This window comes from Zootoca vivipara, chromosome 16 (genome assembly GCF_965207765.1).
Source record: "Zootoca vivipara chromosome 16, rZooViv2.hap1.1, whole genome shotgun sequence".
NCBI lineage: Eukaryota > Metazoa > Chordata > Lepidosauria > Squamata > Lacertidae > Zootoca > Zootoca vivipara.
The window spans coordinates 18,213,345-18,231,909 of NC_142599.1; the positions used below are offsets into that span (position 1 = coordinate 18,213,345).

An 18,565-nucleotide genomic window follows, 5' to 3' on the forward strand; every position below is an offset into this window, starting at 1 on the left:
GCATCAAACATTAAAAACTTCCCTAAACAGGGCCACCTTCAGTTGTCTTCTAAAAGTAAAATAGTTGCTTGTTGCCTTGACATCTGCTGGGAGGGCGGGCGCCACTACCGAGAAGGCCCTCTGTCTGGTTCCCTGTAACCTCACTTCTCGCAATGAGGGAACCGCCAGAAGGCCCTCGGTGCTGGATCTCAGTGTCCGGGCTGAATGGTGGGGGTGGAGACACTCATATCAGCGCGCCGTGGTGCAGTTGCCCATCTCCGGGTCGGCGTAGCGCCAGAAATAGCTTGTGCGCATGCGCGGGCCGGAGGGCGGGGGAACACGCTCCCATACGCATGCGCACAAGCTATTTCTGGTGCCGCACCAACCCGGAAGTGCACCTGAAATGACGTCTGCGCACACACAGAAGGTATTTCCGGCGCTGCGCTGCGCCAGAAAAAGTGAGTGCATGCGCGTATGGGAGGGAGTTCCCCCGCCCTCCGGCCCGCCGCGCAATCAGTGCCAGAGGAACCGGCCCGAAGCCGGGTAAGTTTGGGAACCCCTGCTCTAGATTTGGGGACCCCTGCTCTAGATTCCAGATTTTCAGGCAGAAACGTCCCTGAATATGCTGGATATCGAACCTGAGACCTTCTGCATGCAAAGCAGGTACTCTGTCGCTGAGCTACAGCCCTTCCTTCAAAATAAAATAAGTTCCCAGTCCTCAAAGTTCTGAATTAAAGGGATGATTAAAATCAGAAGCTTCCTTACGCTGAGTCAGACCATTAGCCTGTCTAGCCCAGTACTGCCTACACTGACGAGCAGCAGCTCTCCAGGGTTTTGGACGGGGGACACTGCCAGGAATGGAACCTGGAACCTTCTGCAAGCCAAGCAGATGCCCTGCTCTTCCCACCAGCAGCACCCACGAAAAGATGGTTAGCAAAGGCAGTAGCGGGGCCAGCAAATTCATGCTGGGCAGAACATGGCACTTGGGGAGGGGGGAAGCCAACTTTATTATTTGCAGAAAATAAGAAGCAAAAGCAACTTCCTAGCTCTAAGGACTGTAGAGAAAAACTCTGGGCATGACTCTCAGCCTACAATGAACCGCCCCCAAACACCTGGCAATACCAAAAATGTTGCACGATACAAACAGGCAGCTGCTATATTTAGAAATGTTTAAATGTCTGTTTTTAACTTTGTAATTTATGGATAATTTTAATGGTTTTTTCTTATAAATAAACCAAGTTCTATTTACAACCAAGCAGCATATAATTTGCGTTATATAAAATAAGAATTAACAACGGCTTAATCCAAAGGAGGATTTGGGTTTTGTGGTTGCAGAACAGCCACGGACCAAACCAAACCCCAATTACAGCAAAGGCAGTGAAGCTCAGCCCGTTTCCTCCTTGCAGTGGGACTCGCGAAAGGGAAATTCTCGCGGGGAAGGAGCCAAGGGGAGCTGCCGTGCCTACCTCTCGCAGGGCTTGCTGCTTTTTGCCCTCCAACTCTTCCCGCAGCTGCGTAAGTTCTTCCTCCTGCAGGTGAACAGAAAAATGCCTTCACAGCTTTCTAGTGAGAGGTTCCCCAACGCACAGGTGGCGGTACTGCCCTTTTGCATCTACAGTGGTACCTTGATTCTCAAGTGTTCCGGTTTTTGAACGTTTTTCGGAAGCCGAACGTCTGATGCGGCTGTTGGTTATTGTTTCCAGGGCGCCTCCGCCAATCAGAAGCTGTGCCTTGGTTTTCGAACATTTCAGAAGTCAAACCGACTTCCGGAACGGATTAAGTTCCATGCTTTTGTTTTTGCTATTTATTTTGTGTGGTTTTTAGGCTTTTTCGATTCATTTGTTTTTGTGACTGTGGAAGTGGATAAAAGCCCCCCCCCCCCCGATCCAAACAATGACTATCATCAGTGCAGGTAAGAAAAAAATAATTTTAATTTTTATCATCTACAATACTGCCTTATTTATTTTAATAGTACAGTACATTGATTATTGCTTTTATTTTACAGACCAATGGTCTCGTTAGATAGTAAAATTCATGTTAATTTGGTGTTTTAGGGGTTGTTTTTAAAAGTCTGGAACGGATTAATCCGTTTTGCATTACTTTCTATGGCAAAGCGCGCCTCCTGCAGCAGGGAGTTCCATAGTTAGACTGAGCCAAGAAAGTCACAAAAAAGCCACCTTCTGTTGCTGCAACGAGCCCAGCTGCTTCTTGTGCTCTTCTGCCAGGCTCTCCGCAGTGACGCTCCAAGACGCCTTTTCAGCCTCCAAGGCAGAGATGGTCTGGCGCAGCCTCGAGAGCTCCAGCTCCTTCTCCCCAAGGCTTGCTTGCAGAGCCGAGATCCTCCGCTCCAGTCCCTGCACCCGCCGCACGCCTGCCTCACTGGCTCCTGCAGCTACCTGTGCTTGGAGGAAGTCACACAACAGTGGCCTCTCTTGGTGTGAGCAGGCCGCAAAGCTGGTGCTGAACACCCCTGGGAAGATTGACACATGGCAGATAAGACCGGGGGGGGGGGGCGATTTACGCAGCTGCCGCCCTTCCCCAGATGCATAGCCAACCATAGGGCTGCCATACGCCCGGGATTTCCCAGATATAGCCAGGATTTGCCTGTTGGAAATAGCGCCTGGGCGGAATTTCTGAAAACTGCTAAAAATATCTGGGGAAACCCGGATGTATGGCAACCCATGTCAGAAGTGTTGATTTTTGGGGGGGGGGGGATTTCCTTTAAAATAGCTCAAAATAGTCCCCCTCCCCCCCCAAAAGAAAAACTCAACAACTTTGCCAAAAAAGTTACAGGTAGGTAGCCGTGTTGGTCTGAGTCGAAGCAAAATAAAAAAATTCCTTCAGTAGCACCTTAAAGACCAACTAAGTTTATATTTTGGTATGAGCTTTCGTGTGCATGCACACTTCTTCAGATACACACATCTGAAGAAGTGTGCATGCACACGAAAGCTCATACCAAAATATAAACTTAGTTGGTCTTTAAGGTGCTACTGAAGGAATTTTTTTTATTTTGCCAAAAAAGCTCAGTTTGAGCTATTTTTCCTTCAATTTGTTTTTATTAGTTTTCCAAATTATTACAAATAAAAACAAATTACTTTAATTTATTACAATTTATTTTTTTTAAAAAAAATCAGGTTGCAACCATATTGTTTTGGGCTATTTTTAAGGGAAAACGCCCAAAACGACATGTCCGACATAGGTTGCCATAGGTCCAGATTTCCCGGACATTTTGAGGGTTTCCGCCTGGAAATACTGCTTCCGACTGCAGTATTTTGAATATGCCTGGGAAATTCCAGACGTATGGCAACCCTAGCTTAGCAACCCCGGTGACTGGGCCTTAAAGATGGCTGCCAAGGTCCAATGGCATGAGCCCAGAGCCTGCCAAGCGTTCCTACCTCCTGCAGTGGTTCTGCTCCTTGCCCTGGGGTTTCCTTCACAGAGGCAAGCTCTACTGTAGAGGAATTCAGCTGATGCTTCAAAGAAGACAGCTTGCCTTCCAGTTGGCTCACCTGCAACTTCAGCTCCGCCCTCTCAGTGGCTAACCGAGACACCTGTTGGAGGAGACAGCAAGAGTTCAAGAGGCCCGTTGCCTGCTAAGGGTATTCAGGTCCACAAACTGGCTAGGCTTACCCACAGCCTGGCTGGACGTTGCAGGCTTGTGGTGGCTTTCTCACTGGTGAAACTGGACTTATGGGACAACCCACACCCCCCAATGTTGAAGCAACATCAACTTCGTTGGACTGGTCATGTTTTGCGGATGCCTGATTATCATCTTCTGAAGCAACTACAGTGGTACCTCTACTTACGAATTTAATGCGTTCCGAACGCACATTTGTAAGTCAAAAAAAAATTGTAAGTCGAATCCCATAGAAAAAAATCGTAAGTAGAAGCAACCCTATCTAAAAATTCGTAAGTAGAAAAAAATCCTATCTAAACCGCATCCAAGATGGCGGACGGAGCTCCATTTGTAAGTACAGTAGAAACATTCGTAAGTAGAGTTATTCGTAAGTAGAGGTACCACTGTACTCTATTCCGATCTTAAAAATGCTGGTGGCCAACAAAAGAGATTCAAAGATTCTCTCAAGGCAAATCTTTAAAAATGTAGTATAACACCGACGACTGGGGAAAACTGGCCTGCGAGCGCTCCAACTGGAGAACAGCCTTTACCAAAGGTGTCATGGGCTTTGAAGACGCTCAAACTCAGGACGAAAGGGAGAAATGTGCTAAGAGGAAGGCATGCTTGGCAAACCCTCACCGTGATCAGGAAATCTATGTCTCCACTGTGGAAGGGCGTGTGGATCCAGAATTGCCTTCCAATGTTTAATGGATTTCTGTATTTTAATGTTTGATGGATTTCTGTATTTTAGAATTTCTGTTTTGTTGGAAGCCGCCCAGAGTGGCTGGGGGAACCCGGCCAGATGGGCGGGGTATAAATAATAAATTATTATTATTATTATTATTATTATTATTATTATTATTATTATTATTATTATTATTATTATTATTCCACTTACGGACTCCCTGTTAAAACCATGTTTATGGAAGACAATCTTACTCGGCTACGAGTGATCGCCAAAGAAGAAGAAGATGGAAAACACTCCCTGCTGAAAAAGCCGTACAGTAAACAGGCAAGTGTACCAACGATGCTCTTGTTTGCTTGCATTAAGAATGGCGTGCACAGAAACATCTGCATGGCTCGACTGCCACACACTGCAGAACAGGTATGGGCACAGCCAAGGCCCCGCCCGGTTTTGCCTTTGGCCCCGCCCCTTGGCACCAGGCCCCCTCCAGAAAGCTGCCCTTGAAGAAGCACGGCCCTCAGGCTGGAAGAAAGCTTCCCAACCCTCGCTAAAGAGATTCCCACAAGGAGCAGTCCGAATACTTGAATTGTGTCTTTGCTTGATGCCGATGGAAGAGGCTTTGCAAGCCTTGCTACTCACATCTGCCTGGGCAGCCCCATGCTGGCTCCTCAGCATGCTCAGCTCCTGCCCCAGCGCCAGCAAGTCCCTCAAGCAGGCTTCCCGCTTGTACTCCAGCAGCAACAGATCAGCCCTGAGTCACAGAGAGCAGCAGGTCAGGTGGGGGAAATGCCAGGGGTGGGAAGGAGAGGTGGGGAGGGAGAAGGACCTTGTGGCCTCAGGTCAGCAACAGAAGAGGGCTCAGCATTCTGAAGTACCTTTCTAATGATTTCTTCTTTAGGACTCCCAAAGCGGCTAACATTCTCCTTTCCCTTCCTCCCCCACCACAAACACTCTGTGAGGTGAGTGGGGCTGAGAGACTTCAGAGAAGTGTGACTAGCCCAAGGTCACCCAGCAGCTGCATGTGGAGGAGCGGGGAAGCGAACCCGGTTCACCAGATTACGAGTCCACCGCTCTTAACCACTACACCACACTGGCTCTATTTTAACAGATGCAACTGTCTCATATAGGGCTTTGATTGTGAAACCACTTCAAGACCCGACACAGGAAATTAATAATGGCAAGGATAACCATAACAACTGAAACAAGGAGAAGATTCCTGCATTGCAGAGCCTGGATGACCCTCGTGGTCCCTTATTGACTCTTGACTCCTTACACCTCTACGTGATCACTGAGGTTTTGGGGGGGAGTCAATGGTTCCCCACTCCCCCCCCGCAAGTTATCTTCTATTAAATTTCAAAAGTTTCACGTGTACACTCCAATACATAATAAGCTTTTCTTTTGATTTTTATCGACTTCCCACCCTGTTTTCCAGGGTGCTGTTTATTTCTCCCCCTTTGCCGCCCCCTATCTTCTTTGAAGGAAGCAAAACATGAAAGCAACAAAACTTCACGTCCTCAACTTTTGCTCGGAGAGCAACCTTCTCCAGGATTTCTCTTTCGCACACAGTTCCAAAAACAGAAAGGGGGGAAAGGGGAAGGAGGATCGCTTTCCAGGTTTTCCTGCTTCCACTTGCAGATCAGCACCCCTCCAGTGCTCAGCAGCTGGACTCTGGAGTCAGCAGCTGGACTCTGGGCCCGTACTTGGAGGAAGCCCCCTCCCTACCTGGCAAGCTGGGAGCCTCAGTGGCGCCCCTCTAGAGGCTTCACCCGGGTCTGAGACCCCAGCTAGACCCGACCCCAAACCTCATTAGCTATAGCCCTGCCCTAGCCACCCCTGCCCCACATACCTGGCTTGATCCGCTTGGCTCCGCTTCTCTTCCATGTGCAGTTGCAGTTTCTTCGCCTCCCTCTGGCTCTTCTCCAGGGCCTCCCGAAAAGTCTCCAGCTCCAGGGCGACATGCTAGAAAGAGGAGGAAAGTCGTGGGTTTCGCTCCTCTGCCGTCCAACCTCCAGGTCATGGGTAGTTTAGAGCAGGCTGTGCAGTGGTTAGACCATGTCCTTTGCCTGTGGGACTCCCTCCCACTAAAGTTTTGGCCCTGTACCTTTTTCTGCTGGAGGACGCTCTGCAGGGACATGTCAGCTTCACGGATCTGGGCCCTTTTCTGCGACAATTTTTCTTCTTCCAATTCCAACTCCTGTTGGACAAAGGCTTTTTTTATCATTATTGTTTTTAAGCCAGTTTGCCTGTCCTACAAAAAGCAAGCAAACCCATAAGTCCCGCCCTAAATGTTGGGTTTCTTTTGATCACACCTTCATCCGTACTTCGTCCGTACTTTGCAGTCTTACCCAACTCAGCGCCCTCCAGTCATTTTAACATTTCAAAACTTGACTTCCTTCCTCCTCTTTCTGCAGTTCCTTAAACTGATTTTTATCATCACACCTATTAGCAATATTTTTTTTCTCCTTGTGATGTTTTCTGAATTATCAATATTCTTCCTAGCTCGTCTTCAAATAGTTGCTTTGGATCCAGTTTGGGTTTAAATACATTACCACTCCTCTCTTCTTTATTACACCAGAGGCTACAAAGTCCTTTCCCAATGTTTTATTAATCAAAACCCTTCTGTGTTTCTTCGCAACATGTATTTCCTGGAGGCGAATCACTTCAAAATTTAATTTTTTTTACCACATGTTCAATCTTGTTCCATTGGGTTTTATTATTAAGTCCATTTACATTCCAAGTTAAGATTTTCAATGCCATCTTTTTCTTTATTTATTTGTCTCTCGTCTCAACCTTTGTTGATTCTTCTTCTTCCAAACCAAACGCCCTTTCTCCTGCTAATTATTTTCCATTATTTTCTCCAGAATTGGTCTGCTTCATTGGGATCCCAACATCTTTATTTTCTTCCTTTAGGCAAAGGTAAAGGACCCCTGGATGGTTAAGTCCAGTCCAAGGTGACTATGGGGTGTGGCGCTCATCTCGCTTTCAGGCCGAGGGAGACGGCATTTGTCCACAGACAGCTTTTCTGGGTCATGTGGCCAGCATGACTAAACCGCTTCTAGCACAACGGGACACCATGACGGAAACCAGAGCGCACGGAAACGCCGTTTACCTTTCCGCCACAGCAGTACCTATTTATCCACTTGTACTGGCGTGCTTTCAAACTGCTAGGTTGGCAGGAGCTGGGACAGAGCAATGGGAGCTCACCCCCATCGTAGGGATTCGAACCGCTTACCTTCCATTCGGCAAGCCCAAAGAGGCTCAGTGGTTTAGACCGCAGCACCATCCGCGTCCCTGTAAGAACAGGATGCTGGATTAGACAGGCCATTGGCCTCATCCAGCAGGCTCTTCTCATGTTCCTATCTTGATGTTTGGCACTGACTGTATAGATTTAAAGCATATCTAAAGCATATACCTATTTATCCACTTGTACTGGCGTGCTTTCAAACTGCTAGGTTGGCAGGAGCTGGGACAGAGCAACAGGAACTCACCCTGTCACGGGGATTCGAACCACCAACCTTCTGATTGGCAAGACCACAGCGCCACCTGCGTCCCTATTTTCTTCCTTTATGTGTAAAATATACTCCTTCAGGATATTCTCAGCGATAAGGAATTTTGTTATATCTCAGTGCACCCGTCAAATATTTATAATTTACTGTTTTCTGTAACAATTTCATCGGGATATCTTTCAAAATTATTTTTTTCTGCTCATCAATCTGGATGTTTTTCTGGTGGTGTATCTGTATCCTTAACTCTCTTCAAATTAAAAAACACACCAAACAGTTGCCCGGCAGTTTTTTTTGCTTAGCATATCTAGATTTTATGTGGGAAATTTTATCCACTGCCATGCTAAAAAATTCTTCTTTCAACTCAATCAGGTTCGCAAATTCTTTTATTATTTTTTCACTTAATTCCAACGTCACATCCTCTGGAACGCCTCTCAGTCGAAGAACCAAGTCTTTATTTAATTCCAAAACCACTGTCTCATCCAGAGCCTGTTCATGAAGCAATTTCACTGCTTCAATATCTTCTTTAATCTTCTCTTGGCTCAGTATTGGTCTCTCTTACCTCCAACTTGTACTTCTTGGAAGATCTTTTTGTACCAAGTCTCCCTTTCCCTTTTCTTCTGCTTCTTCAAAAAGCCCACCAATAAATCCAAATTACATGCACAAGGTTCGGGGTGGGGTTATTACCCCACCTTCAAATTCTTTCTGGTCTCTATCGGACCCAAATAATATTAACAACAACAATAATAAAATATTTAACTGCACATTTATGACGTGCTCTAAAAATATTTCCAAGCTAGTCCCGATTTAATAATTAAATTTTAAATCCATACATACGGTGTCTGTCTCTTTTTAGTTCATAAAAAGGGCCAAAGGAAATTAATATGTTCCTTAAAGTATTAAGATCGACAATCCACAAAGTTCACGTCTTCTCTTACCACCCCAATGTCTAAAACTCATTTGCAGTTTGGCAAGCTTGCCGGAAAAGAACTATAAAGTCTTAAACTTATGCATCCAGTATTGGCTCAAATCACAATGTTAATTCGATTCATCCACCGGACTGCTTAAAAAGAAAAATCATTAGCGGGAATTTTATTTATTATTCTCTTAGACCCTGCAGATTTTATTCCATGCAGATCGATACCTGCTTCTGGCGGTGGAGGAGGGGGAACCTCCTCCTCTTTACCTCCCTGGCGTGGATCCAATTAATATATTCTTATTCAATATTTTTAGATTTTTTTTTTACCTTGTCCAAATTCCTTTTACTTATAGAGAAGTCGCTGCTTTAACGGCGGCTCTTGAGTCAATTTGCTGTGAGGTCTCGATCATGACTTATGTCTACGCTCAATCTCAGAGCTCCCACGACTCCCTCTGGGGCTTTGGGGGCACCTAGAGAGCATTCTCCGACACACTGGACCCTTCGGAACCCGAATTTTCCTTTTGGATTTTTTAGAGAAGGTGCTTTGCCCGCACTCCCTTGCCGCCTCCTCGCAGCAATTGGGTCGCTCAGGACGAGCGATCCCCGTCGTCCACCGTAGCCCAGAGCAGACCCACCTCTTGGGATGGGCGCGTCAACACTTTTTCCCCTCACGTCGTTGGGCCCGCTCGCACTCAGATAAATTGCCCTCACCTTACTGAACAACCCTTTACCCGAAGGTTTCTTTTCCTTCCCTCTTAGAATTCTAGCCCAGAGTATCCTGCAGTGGACCTTTGTGAGGGGATAACTAGTAAGTTGGAGTCTCAGACAGGTTTTCTTTAAATAAACAATAAAGATTTATTTAAGGCAAGATAGTATATAACACAAATGGATTAAACTTAGGTTACTTCAGGAATACAGTGAGATTCGTCCTCAGTTGTTTTGCGTTATAGGTTTGGTTCCTTTATACGTTGATATGTTCTTTCAGTTATCCACCCTGTTTAACAATCCTGCTCCTGAGGTACTTTAAGTAATAGACGAAAGGGCTCTCCACACCCTCTCTCTGAGCTTGGGAGTTTCTTCTTTTCCTTAGAAGAATCTCTCCCCTCCAGACTAGATTTGAGTCCCAAGTAGGCTGTTCCTTTCCAGTTCCTACTTTTCCTGGCTCAACCTCTGCCTCCCAGTAAAATTCTGGTCTATTCCTTCTACAGGACACCACACTCTGTCCTTCACAATACGCTCAGAGCAGAAGTTGTTTGTCCAGAACCAACTCTTTCTCTCAGTATACCCAGTATACCTGAAGGAGCGTCTCCACCCCCATCGTTCTGCCCAGACACTGAGGTCCAGTTCCGAGGGCCTTCTGGCGGTTCCCTCGCTGCGAGAAGCCAAGTTACAGGGAACCAGGCAGAGGGCCTTCTCGGTAGTGGCACCCGCCCTGTGGAACGCCCTCCCATCAGATGTCGAAGAGAAAAAACAACTACAGTGGTGCCTCGCTAGACGAATTTAATTTGTTCCACGGGTCTTTTCTTATAACGAAAAATTCGTCTAGCGAATCCCATAGGAATGAATTGAATTTTTTTTTAAAAAAATTTTTTGCCCATAGGAACGCATTAATTGGATTTCAATGCATTCCTATGGGAAACCGCGATTCGCTAGATGAATTTTTCATAAAACGAATTTGTCTAGCGAGGCAACCTCTGCTCGAAAAATCCTTTCGTTAAGCGGAAATTTCGTTAAGCAGGGCATTCGTTAAGCGAGGCACCACTGTACCAGACTTTTAGAAGACATCTGAAGGCAGCCCTGTTTAGGGAAGCTTTTAATGTTTAATAGATTATTGTATTTTAATATTCTGTTGGAAGCCACCCAGAGTGGCTGGGGAAGCCCAGCCAGATGGGCGGGGTATAAATAAATTATTATTATTATTATTATTATTATTATTATTATTATTATTATTATTCACTCTTTATACCTCAACCTGTCTCCTAACCTGTCTCCCTCAATTCCAACCCTCTTACTCTCTTAACTCCTAACCCCTTAACTCACTGTCTCTCCTCAAATCCTCTCCTTTTATGGTCTCCCTCCTGGGACCACGGCCAATCAGAGGCTGCTGTTCATTAACCATATGCTGGCAGGGAAAGAAAGAAAAAAGAAACACTTATTGTTCCAATCTGTCCAGCAAAACCAAGTTTTTCGTCACACCTCTCCCTTCCCAGCTGCACATACCTCAGTAGAGAGCCCCTTCCACCTCTGTGATGTTCTGCATCTACCAGGAGTTACCTCAAAGTTTCTGTAGCCTCCTAGCTCAGCTCTCTTCCGACCAGGTTCTGATCCTCTGCTCGGATCCCACGTCCATGACTCGCTGGCCCCACATAACCCGGCAAACTCCTCATCTTCCTCTTTGCTGCCTCCATCACTGCAACCGGGGGACCTGAAAGGCCACAGAAGAGCAAGGAGCACTGTGGTCACCTTCCTGCCTTGCCCCAGAAAGCACACCAGAGAGTGAAAGCAGAATTAAGGGCCACAACATTTGTTGTGTGATTTATCCAGAGCTCAGAACCCCAGGTGGGAGGATTTGGGCCCAGCAGGTAAGATGGACACACACTCCTGGCCAGCATGCACTGCAAGGATGCTTAATAAACGCCACTTTATTTCCTACTGCCTGAAAGGTTATATAGGTAAGGCTTCTTTGCTCCGTGTTTTATTTACGCACACCGTTTAAATTCCTGCATTGAGAAAAGGCGGGTTCTGTGACCTGCGTGAATCATGCAAATTGGGCACACATTTGCGTAATTTATTAAGGTTTCGCTAGTTTGCGGGAGGAGCAGGGATACTGAAGTCCTCCTGCCCCCAGCTGCCAGCAACTTATCCAGCCACCTCCCCACCTTTTGCGATCCCAGCAGGCATCGTCCGTAGGCTTTCGCCACCATGAGGGCTAGTGCCTTGGTCTCCAGAAGAAACGATTTAACAAAGTGAAAGTTCAGTTTCACAAGATGTGGAAATGGGAAGAACTGAACTCGAGGCTGGAAAAACGAGAAACTGAGAAAGACCCTAAAATGGACATATTTGGCCACCTTTATCTCAATAGCCCTTCTTGAGACTCTTGAGAGTGCCATGGACTGCAAGAAGATCAAACCTATCCATTCTTGAGGAAATCAGCCCTGAGTGCTCCCTGGAAGGACAGATCGTGAAGCTGAGGCTCCAATACTTTGGCCACCTCATGAGAAGAGAAGAATCCTTGGAAAAGACCCTGATGTTGGGAAAGATTGAGGGCACTAGGAGAAGGGGACGACAGAGGACAAGATGGTTGGACAGTGTTCTCGAAGCTACGAACATGAGTTTGACCAAACTGCGGGAGGCAGTGCAAGACAGGAGTGCCTGGCGTGCTATGGTCCATGGGGTCACGAAGAGTCAGACACGACTAAACGACTAAACAACAACAAACAATCTCAATAGCCCAAGGCTCATCAATATATTTACCTCAGCAAATCCCGCTGCGGCGGCAAGAGGCTCTTCTCGACACTGAGGCCGGTGGCTGTTCAGAAGACAAGAAAAGCACTTGGTCCCAGGTTTTCAGACACAACGGGGAGAGGGAAAGCACCACCTTGTATCCCCCAGCCCCAAATCCAGCATTTTCCGCTAATGCAAATACTGAAACAGCCCTTCCTGGCTCCAGGTAACCTCACCTGCCCCACATTTGCCCTGAAAGGGCTCTATCCAGCCCTTGCTCAGCCCAGAATGGGGCTCATGGTGCTGAGCCCCCAAACTGCCACCTAAAGAGAGGACCGAAAGGAACGCGTCAGAGAAGTTTCAAAGTGGCCTGGCTATGAGAGTCCTAAGAAATGCTCTCTCTCTCTCTCTTTTCAGAGGATTAATTTACCCAGAGTAGTACAGTGCAGTGGTCAGAGCATGAGTGAGGGTCCTGGGGGCTTCTGGGTGCTGCTGAGCTCCCAGCTCCCATCAGCTCTAGCTGGTATGGATAACAGTCAGAGGAATGGCAAACGCAGTCCAGCCAGATGTGGAGGGCTGTGGAGCCTGCACTCCTGGGCTAGGGTGTCGGATGAGGCCCTGGGAGACCCAGGTTCAATAACCCTCAAACAGCCACAAAGTCCACTGGGTGACTTTGGGCTAGTCACTGTGCCTCAGCCTACTCTACAGGGTTGTTGCGAGGATAAAATGGAGGACATAGAGCCATCTACGCCAGCTTGAGAGCTGCTTGCAGGAATGGTGGAATATAAACATCACAACAGAAGGTTGTGAACAGAAGATTCAAGATCAATACAGCAGATTCTTTCCCTCAAACCACCAGTGGAGCCAGATGACAATGTCACTTTGCCAATCCACTCTCAAACTAAAGTTTAGGCATGCATTCTCACACCTTCTCTCTCCTGCAGAAAAAACAACCCCAAACCCGTTCTGGATTATTGCATCAGCAGAGTACAGACATAAATTGCTAATGTGGATTGGCCGTAAAACAGCAGCTAGCTTATCAAATCATCCTTGGAACCACAAATCTTGGGCACACAAAGAGCATGAAAATGTTGGCTCTTATCGCAGCCGGACCTGAGTTCGATTCCCTCGTCTGCCACAGACACTCTGTGGTGCTGCTCATGTCACCCAACACTTTCAGCCTCAGTTTCCCCTCATTAGTTAAAAGGCAGAGTGACCTGATTTGTTATAACAACCAGAGTTGTTATAAAAATGGCAGAACCCTTAAAACACACACACACACAAATCACGGCTGAGGCCATGCGGGTATTGTTGGACTACAACTCCCATCATTCCTGACCATTCTAGCTGCTGGGTCTGATGGGATTTGGAGTCCTACAATATCTGGAGGGACACAGGCTCCCCAACCCTAACCTAAATGATGCAAGGGAACGATCCTGCTCCAACTCACACTCCTTTGATTCCAGAGCCTCATTATGCCCATCTGTGCAATGGGCATCCTTTCCTTTCTGCATCCCACTGGCTGAGCCTGGAGACTTATGGGAATACACAGGAGCCCGAGTGGCACCACTGTCCATGCCGATCCCGGACAGAGCCAGCCTCTGCGTTTTACCAGAGCCCCAGGCTCCCTGTGGATAAAGACACAAAAGGGTTTTTGATCTACCTCCATCCTCTTCATTAGAGGGTACCAAAGATGCTCTGATGGTGCACGGGCAGGCCACATCCAACGAACCCCTTGAGCAGCTGGACCGCTCCTCGGGGTGACCGCATCCCGCTGTCCCTACAGATGGGGACCCACCATCCAAAACAGTTGTTACGTTAAACGCTGGGAGCAGCTGAGAAGGCCTCAAGTCTTCAAGGAGCAACGGGCTCTCTGTATTTTCGTGAGCATCCTGAACCCACTCAAAGGAGTCCTCTGAACCCCTTTGCTCCTGCTGTGGCCCCAGGAAGATGCTTCGTGGAGAGATCTCCGAGCCCAGAGACCCCTCCCCAGAACTCAGAGGCCTGAGCTGAAAAACCCTCTTCCATGTCTCATCCATGGACCACTTCCGACTAAGCCATGAGACCTGCTCTCCTAGAGACTCTGCGCTCTTAATTCTGCACGGAATACACAACAGTGGAGCATCTCTCGATCTGCCGGCCAAATCCTTCTCCTGGTCCCATTCCTCCTCAGACCCTCCCTTAGGCAACTGGGCGATTCCTCGCTTTCTTGCTGAATCTACCGAGAGAGAATCCGAGGCCGCTTCGCAGTCCGCAAAAGGCGAAGAAGTATTAACCGGATTTCGAGCAGCGCGTTTTAGAGGCCCCGAGTCAAGAGCCAAGGCGCTGCTCTCCTCTTTAGAGCCGGGCAGGGGATCCACCAGGACCTCGTTAAACTTGGCCGCAAAGTCTTCCGTGCAAACAGAGTCCGATCTGCTCCTGTCTCCTAGGGCGGCCCCCAAGTCGAGGAAACACACAGGCCACCAGGCACAATCCTCTTCCCAAGAGGACGGGTCTTCCCCCGGAGAGGGCTCTCTGTCCCTGACCCCAGAGCATCCGCCCAGATCTGCACGGAGGAGAAAGCAAATGGAGAGAGAGCAGTGAGCTTCCGCCTGGATCAGAATTCATACCTGCGAAATCTCTCCCAGCAAGGAGGCAAGTTTCTACTCCGGTAGAAGATCTTGCCAGGGCCACGAAGTGAATGGAGCTTGTTTATTTGGCCATCTAACCAGGGTTCAGATTTGCCCAGCAGGTGAAGGAGCAGAGCACAGCCAGTGACCAAAAACCCCACAGATTCAGGACCAGAAATGAAACGTCCGTTTATTGATGCACAATGCTTCATTCAAAGGGTATGATTATCTTCATCGGTAAAATGAAACTCTGTCTGATGCAGAAACTCTTTGCAGCAGGGAGGCAGAAGAAGGCACCGATCCAGGCTACCATAATTGTTGTCTGGCCTGGCAGCAAAAAAATTCAACGTGATGGGGGTTTTCTCCTCCCTCCAATGCAGATTATTTTAGCGTTTCAATGGGTTATTTTCCAAATTTGAATGTCCTACACAGGCCAGACTACTTACATATACACTGCCCTCCCACCCCACACCCTTCCTCCCAAGAGCTGAACTTGGTGAATCACAAGGTTTTCCTATTTTATCCTCAAACCAACCCTGCCAGGTAGACTAGACTGAAAGGAAGCTGGCCTTCATCACTGAATGGGGATTTGTGACCAGGTCTCTCCATGGCTTAAGTCTTACATCTAAGACATACAGACCAATAAGTAAATTGTGCCCAGTTTGCAGAAGGGAAGACTGAGGAAAAGAGGCTTAGGACATGGTTAAAGGTCAGCCTGCGGAGAGGGTAGGTCTTACCTGCCGTGGCATTAGTGCCCCCAGTTTTCTTGAGAGAAGCCTTCCCACTGTCATTGCTGCCCTTGATTATTCCGCTGGGTTCCTGAACATAGGGGTGGAGAGGAAAAACACATTTATTTTGTTGGTCTTGGATAGGGAGCGATGCAAGAAGATGCCTTATACTGTGTGAGACCACTGGCCCATCTTGTTGAGTATTGTCTGCACTGACTGGCAGCAGCTCTCCAGGGTTTCAGACCAGGGTTATTCCCAGCCAGGGATTGAACCTGAGACCTTCTGCATGCAAAGCAGATGCTCTGCCACTGAGCAATGGCCCCTCGCCTATCACAGAAGGCGGTCTTATATGGAGTCAGACCAGCTGGTCCATCTAGCTCAATGCTGTCTACACTGACTGGCAGCAGCTCTTCCAGGATTTCAGGCAAAGGGACACTCTCAGTCCTACTTGGAGAAGCCAGGGATTGAAGCTGGGACCTTCTGCATGCAAAGCGGATGCTCTACCCACTGAGCTAAGTGCAGGAATCAGCAGGACAGCACCGGGACTGCCATGGATAATAGGTCTCACCTTGGAAAAGTCTCCCTTTATAATCCAGGGTATCTTTCAGTAAACCCAGCATTGCCCAACAAACAACTCCAGAAAAGCCCATCCCTTCCCTACCTACTTACCTGGAGTTGGCTGAGTTGAGCATCAATAGAATCTAGCAGGTAATCACAATGATCCTTCAACCAAGGTCCTGGTCTCTCAGGAACGGAAGCCATTTTTATCACTCCTAGGAAGGGGACAAAAGGCAATGAATCTGGGCCCACAGGGGCAATGAGGCTCCCTTGGCGCTACAAAGCAACCCAACATCCAGGCGCTGGGGGGACAGATTTGTTTATTTTTATTTTATTGATCAGGATTAATGTACTGCTTAATCATTAACACCTCTACATGAAATAAGACATTAAAATTACCAGTAAAGTCAGGTGTTTAAAACAAGGCCCCGTATCGTGCTGCTTTAAGCAGCCTGCCAAAGAATCCTAGGAAATGAAGTTGCTGCCGATCACAAGTGGGGAGAATGCTGTTGTCCTCGGCCCCTCTTCCAGGAGGCATGTGGGCAGTCCCTGTGAGAACAGGATGCTGGTGCCATGATCCAGCTGCAGAGCTCATCCGATGCTCTTATTGCAAAGCCCCGTCAAATGGCATCTGACTACGTCTGTGCAAAAGTATAAACCGGGCTCCCAAACGAACTAGAGTTTTCAACTTTATGGGGGCGATGGGGCGGAAGTCTCGCTCTTTCCTCCTGCGCGATGGAGTTGAATAAAAGTTTCTGCCTGCGGGGCTCCTCCTTGGGAGGAAGTGTGGGCCGGGTGGAAGCTCCGGGCTCCGTCCGAGGGTCACTCACGGCAGCTCGGGGCTCCGCATCACTCCCCAGCCGGGCGATCACGACTCACCCGTGGCCCCGAGGCCGCGCCGAACATCCCTCCGCTGCGCCCCAGCGTGGAGCCGCCTCTGCAACCGTGGAACGTCCCCGGCCAGGGTTGCCAGGCAACCATGGAACGCTGGGCGGCCGGAGCGCTCCTATTGGTGGGGAGTCGTGCCCGTTGCCAAACAACGCGGCTGGGCGGAAAGTTGCAAGAGGCGGCGGGAAGGCAGCGGGGGTGCGTCTCAGTCGCGCTGCAGAGACCCACCATTGGGGCCGGGGTGGGGGGGAGTGTAGCGCAGGCATTAATGGTAAAGGGTGCCATTGTGCAAGTGCACATCGTTTCTCCACGGCAACCCCCCGAATCTTTAGCATTAAGGGAAAGCAAGGCTGTAAGCATGGGCATAGCCAAGGGAGGGGGGCAGGCAGATCCACAAAAAGTATTGAAAGTTCTCAATTACTACCCCCTAGCAGATGCCTGCCTTCCCCCTCGCCATACGGAAGCTTGCTTCCCGTAATGTCGTCTTTTTAACCCGTGACTTTCCACCTCCCAAAAAATCGCAACGACTACTTGAGGTGGCGGGATCTCCTTTAAAAAAGCTCCTAAAAGAAATCTTTGGCTGCCTAACAAAAATCCTGGCTACGCCCATGAGTATAAGGCTAGATCCAAGCGACAGCTAGATCCAAGCGTCAACTATGATCTGTAAATAAAGGGGCAAATGCGCCACAAGGGGGCACTGTTGGTCTTATAACTCCACCCAGCTTTCTCCTGGGACCACAACCATTTTGCAAGCGCACCTCCCATCTGAACCTTTTTACAGCTATAATGCAATGTAAAAGGTAAAGGTACCGTAAAGGGACCCCTGACCATTAGGTCCAGTCGTGTCCGACTCTGGGGTTGCGCGCTCATCTCGCATTATTGGCCGAGGGAGCCGGCGTATAGCTTCCAGGTCATGTGGCCAGCATGACAAAGCCGCTTCTGGCAAACCAGAACAGCACATGGAAACGCCGTTTACCTTCCCGCTGTAGCGGTTCCTATTTATCTACTTGCATTTTGACGTGCTTTCGAACTGCTAGGTTGGCAGGAGCTGGGACCAAGCAACAGGAGCTCACCCCGTCACAGGGATTCGAACCGCCGACCTTCTGATCAGCAAGCCCTAGGCTCAGTGGTTTAACCACAGCGCAAGGGATTTTTGTGTAGGTGGAGACCAGAAGTCCTGCACACGCACACCTGCCACAAGTACTTGGCTCCTTCCTGTTGCACCACCGCCACCAACTGCAGGGGCCTGAAAAGGGAGGCCATGAGCCCTGAAATGAATGGTGGTTGCTGCACAGACTGTGTTTATTTCATTTGAGTCCTGCACAGGCCTTCATAGAAGATCAAGGCCCCTGCAAAAGGAAAAGGTCCCAGGTAACGCTTCACTTGTCATCCCCCAAATTGGTGAGATTCATTTGACATTGACACAAAACCAAGCCTTTAGTGTCATTGGCCCGGGGCCTCTGGAATGCTCTTCCAAGAGATTCAGGAGGTGCGCCTTCCGAATAGCCTTCAAACGTGTTTTTTTTATGCTGCCAGGCTTATGCTGAAAATTAAGAAAAACACCTCTAACAGCTGGTTGATGATCTGCAATCACACTTTTTATGTGATTTTGTGTGTGTGTGTATGTGTTGTACAC

At 48.3% G+C, this 18,565-nt stretch overlaps 1 protein-coding gene across 1 annotated transcript in view; it reads right to left on the bottom strand.

Annotated features, from left to right (window-relative positions):
• Positions 1-18,192, bottom strand: part of LOC118076189 (uncharacterized) — a 32,128-nt gene extending 13,936 nt beyond the window's left edge. The window contains exons 1-13 of the mRNA XM_088659901.1: positions 18,121-18,192; positions 16,921-17,047; positions 16,153-16,256; positions 15,493-15,574; positions 13,810-14,691; positions 12,177-12,231; positions 10,977-11,127; positions 6,382-6,474; positions 6,127-6,239; positions 4,920-5,031; positions 3,375-3,530; positions 2,157-2,375; positions 1,446-1,508 (exon numbers count right to left, since the gene is read on the bottom strand). Coding sequence (XP_088516027.1) covers positions 1,446-1,508; positions 2,157-2,375; positions 3,375-3,530; positions 4,920-5,031; positions 6,127-6,239; positions 6,382-6,474; positions 10,977-11,127; positions 12,177-12,231; positions 13,810-14,691; positions 15,493-15,574; positions 16,153-16,256; positions 16,921-17,047; positions 18,121-18,192 — 2,229 coding nt within the window. The remainder of the gene's footprint in view (positions 1-1,445; positions 1,509-2,156; positions 2,376-3,374; positions 3,531-4,919; positions 5,032-6,126; positions 6,240-6,381; positions 6,475-10,976; positions 11,128-12,176; positions 12,232-13,809; positions 14,692-15,492; positions 15,575-16,152; positions 16,257-16,920; positions 17,048-18,120) is intronic.
• Between the last annotated feature and the right edge of the window lie 373 nt (positions 18,193-18,565).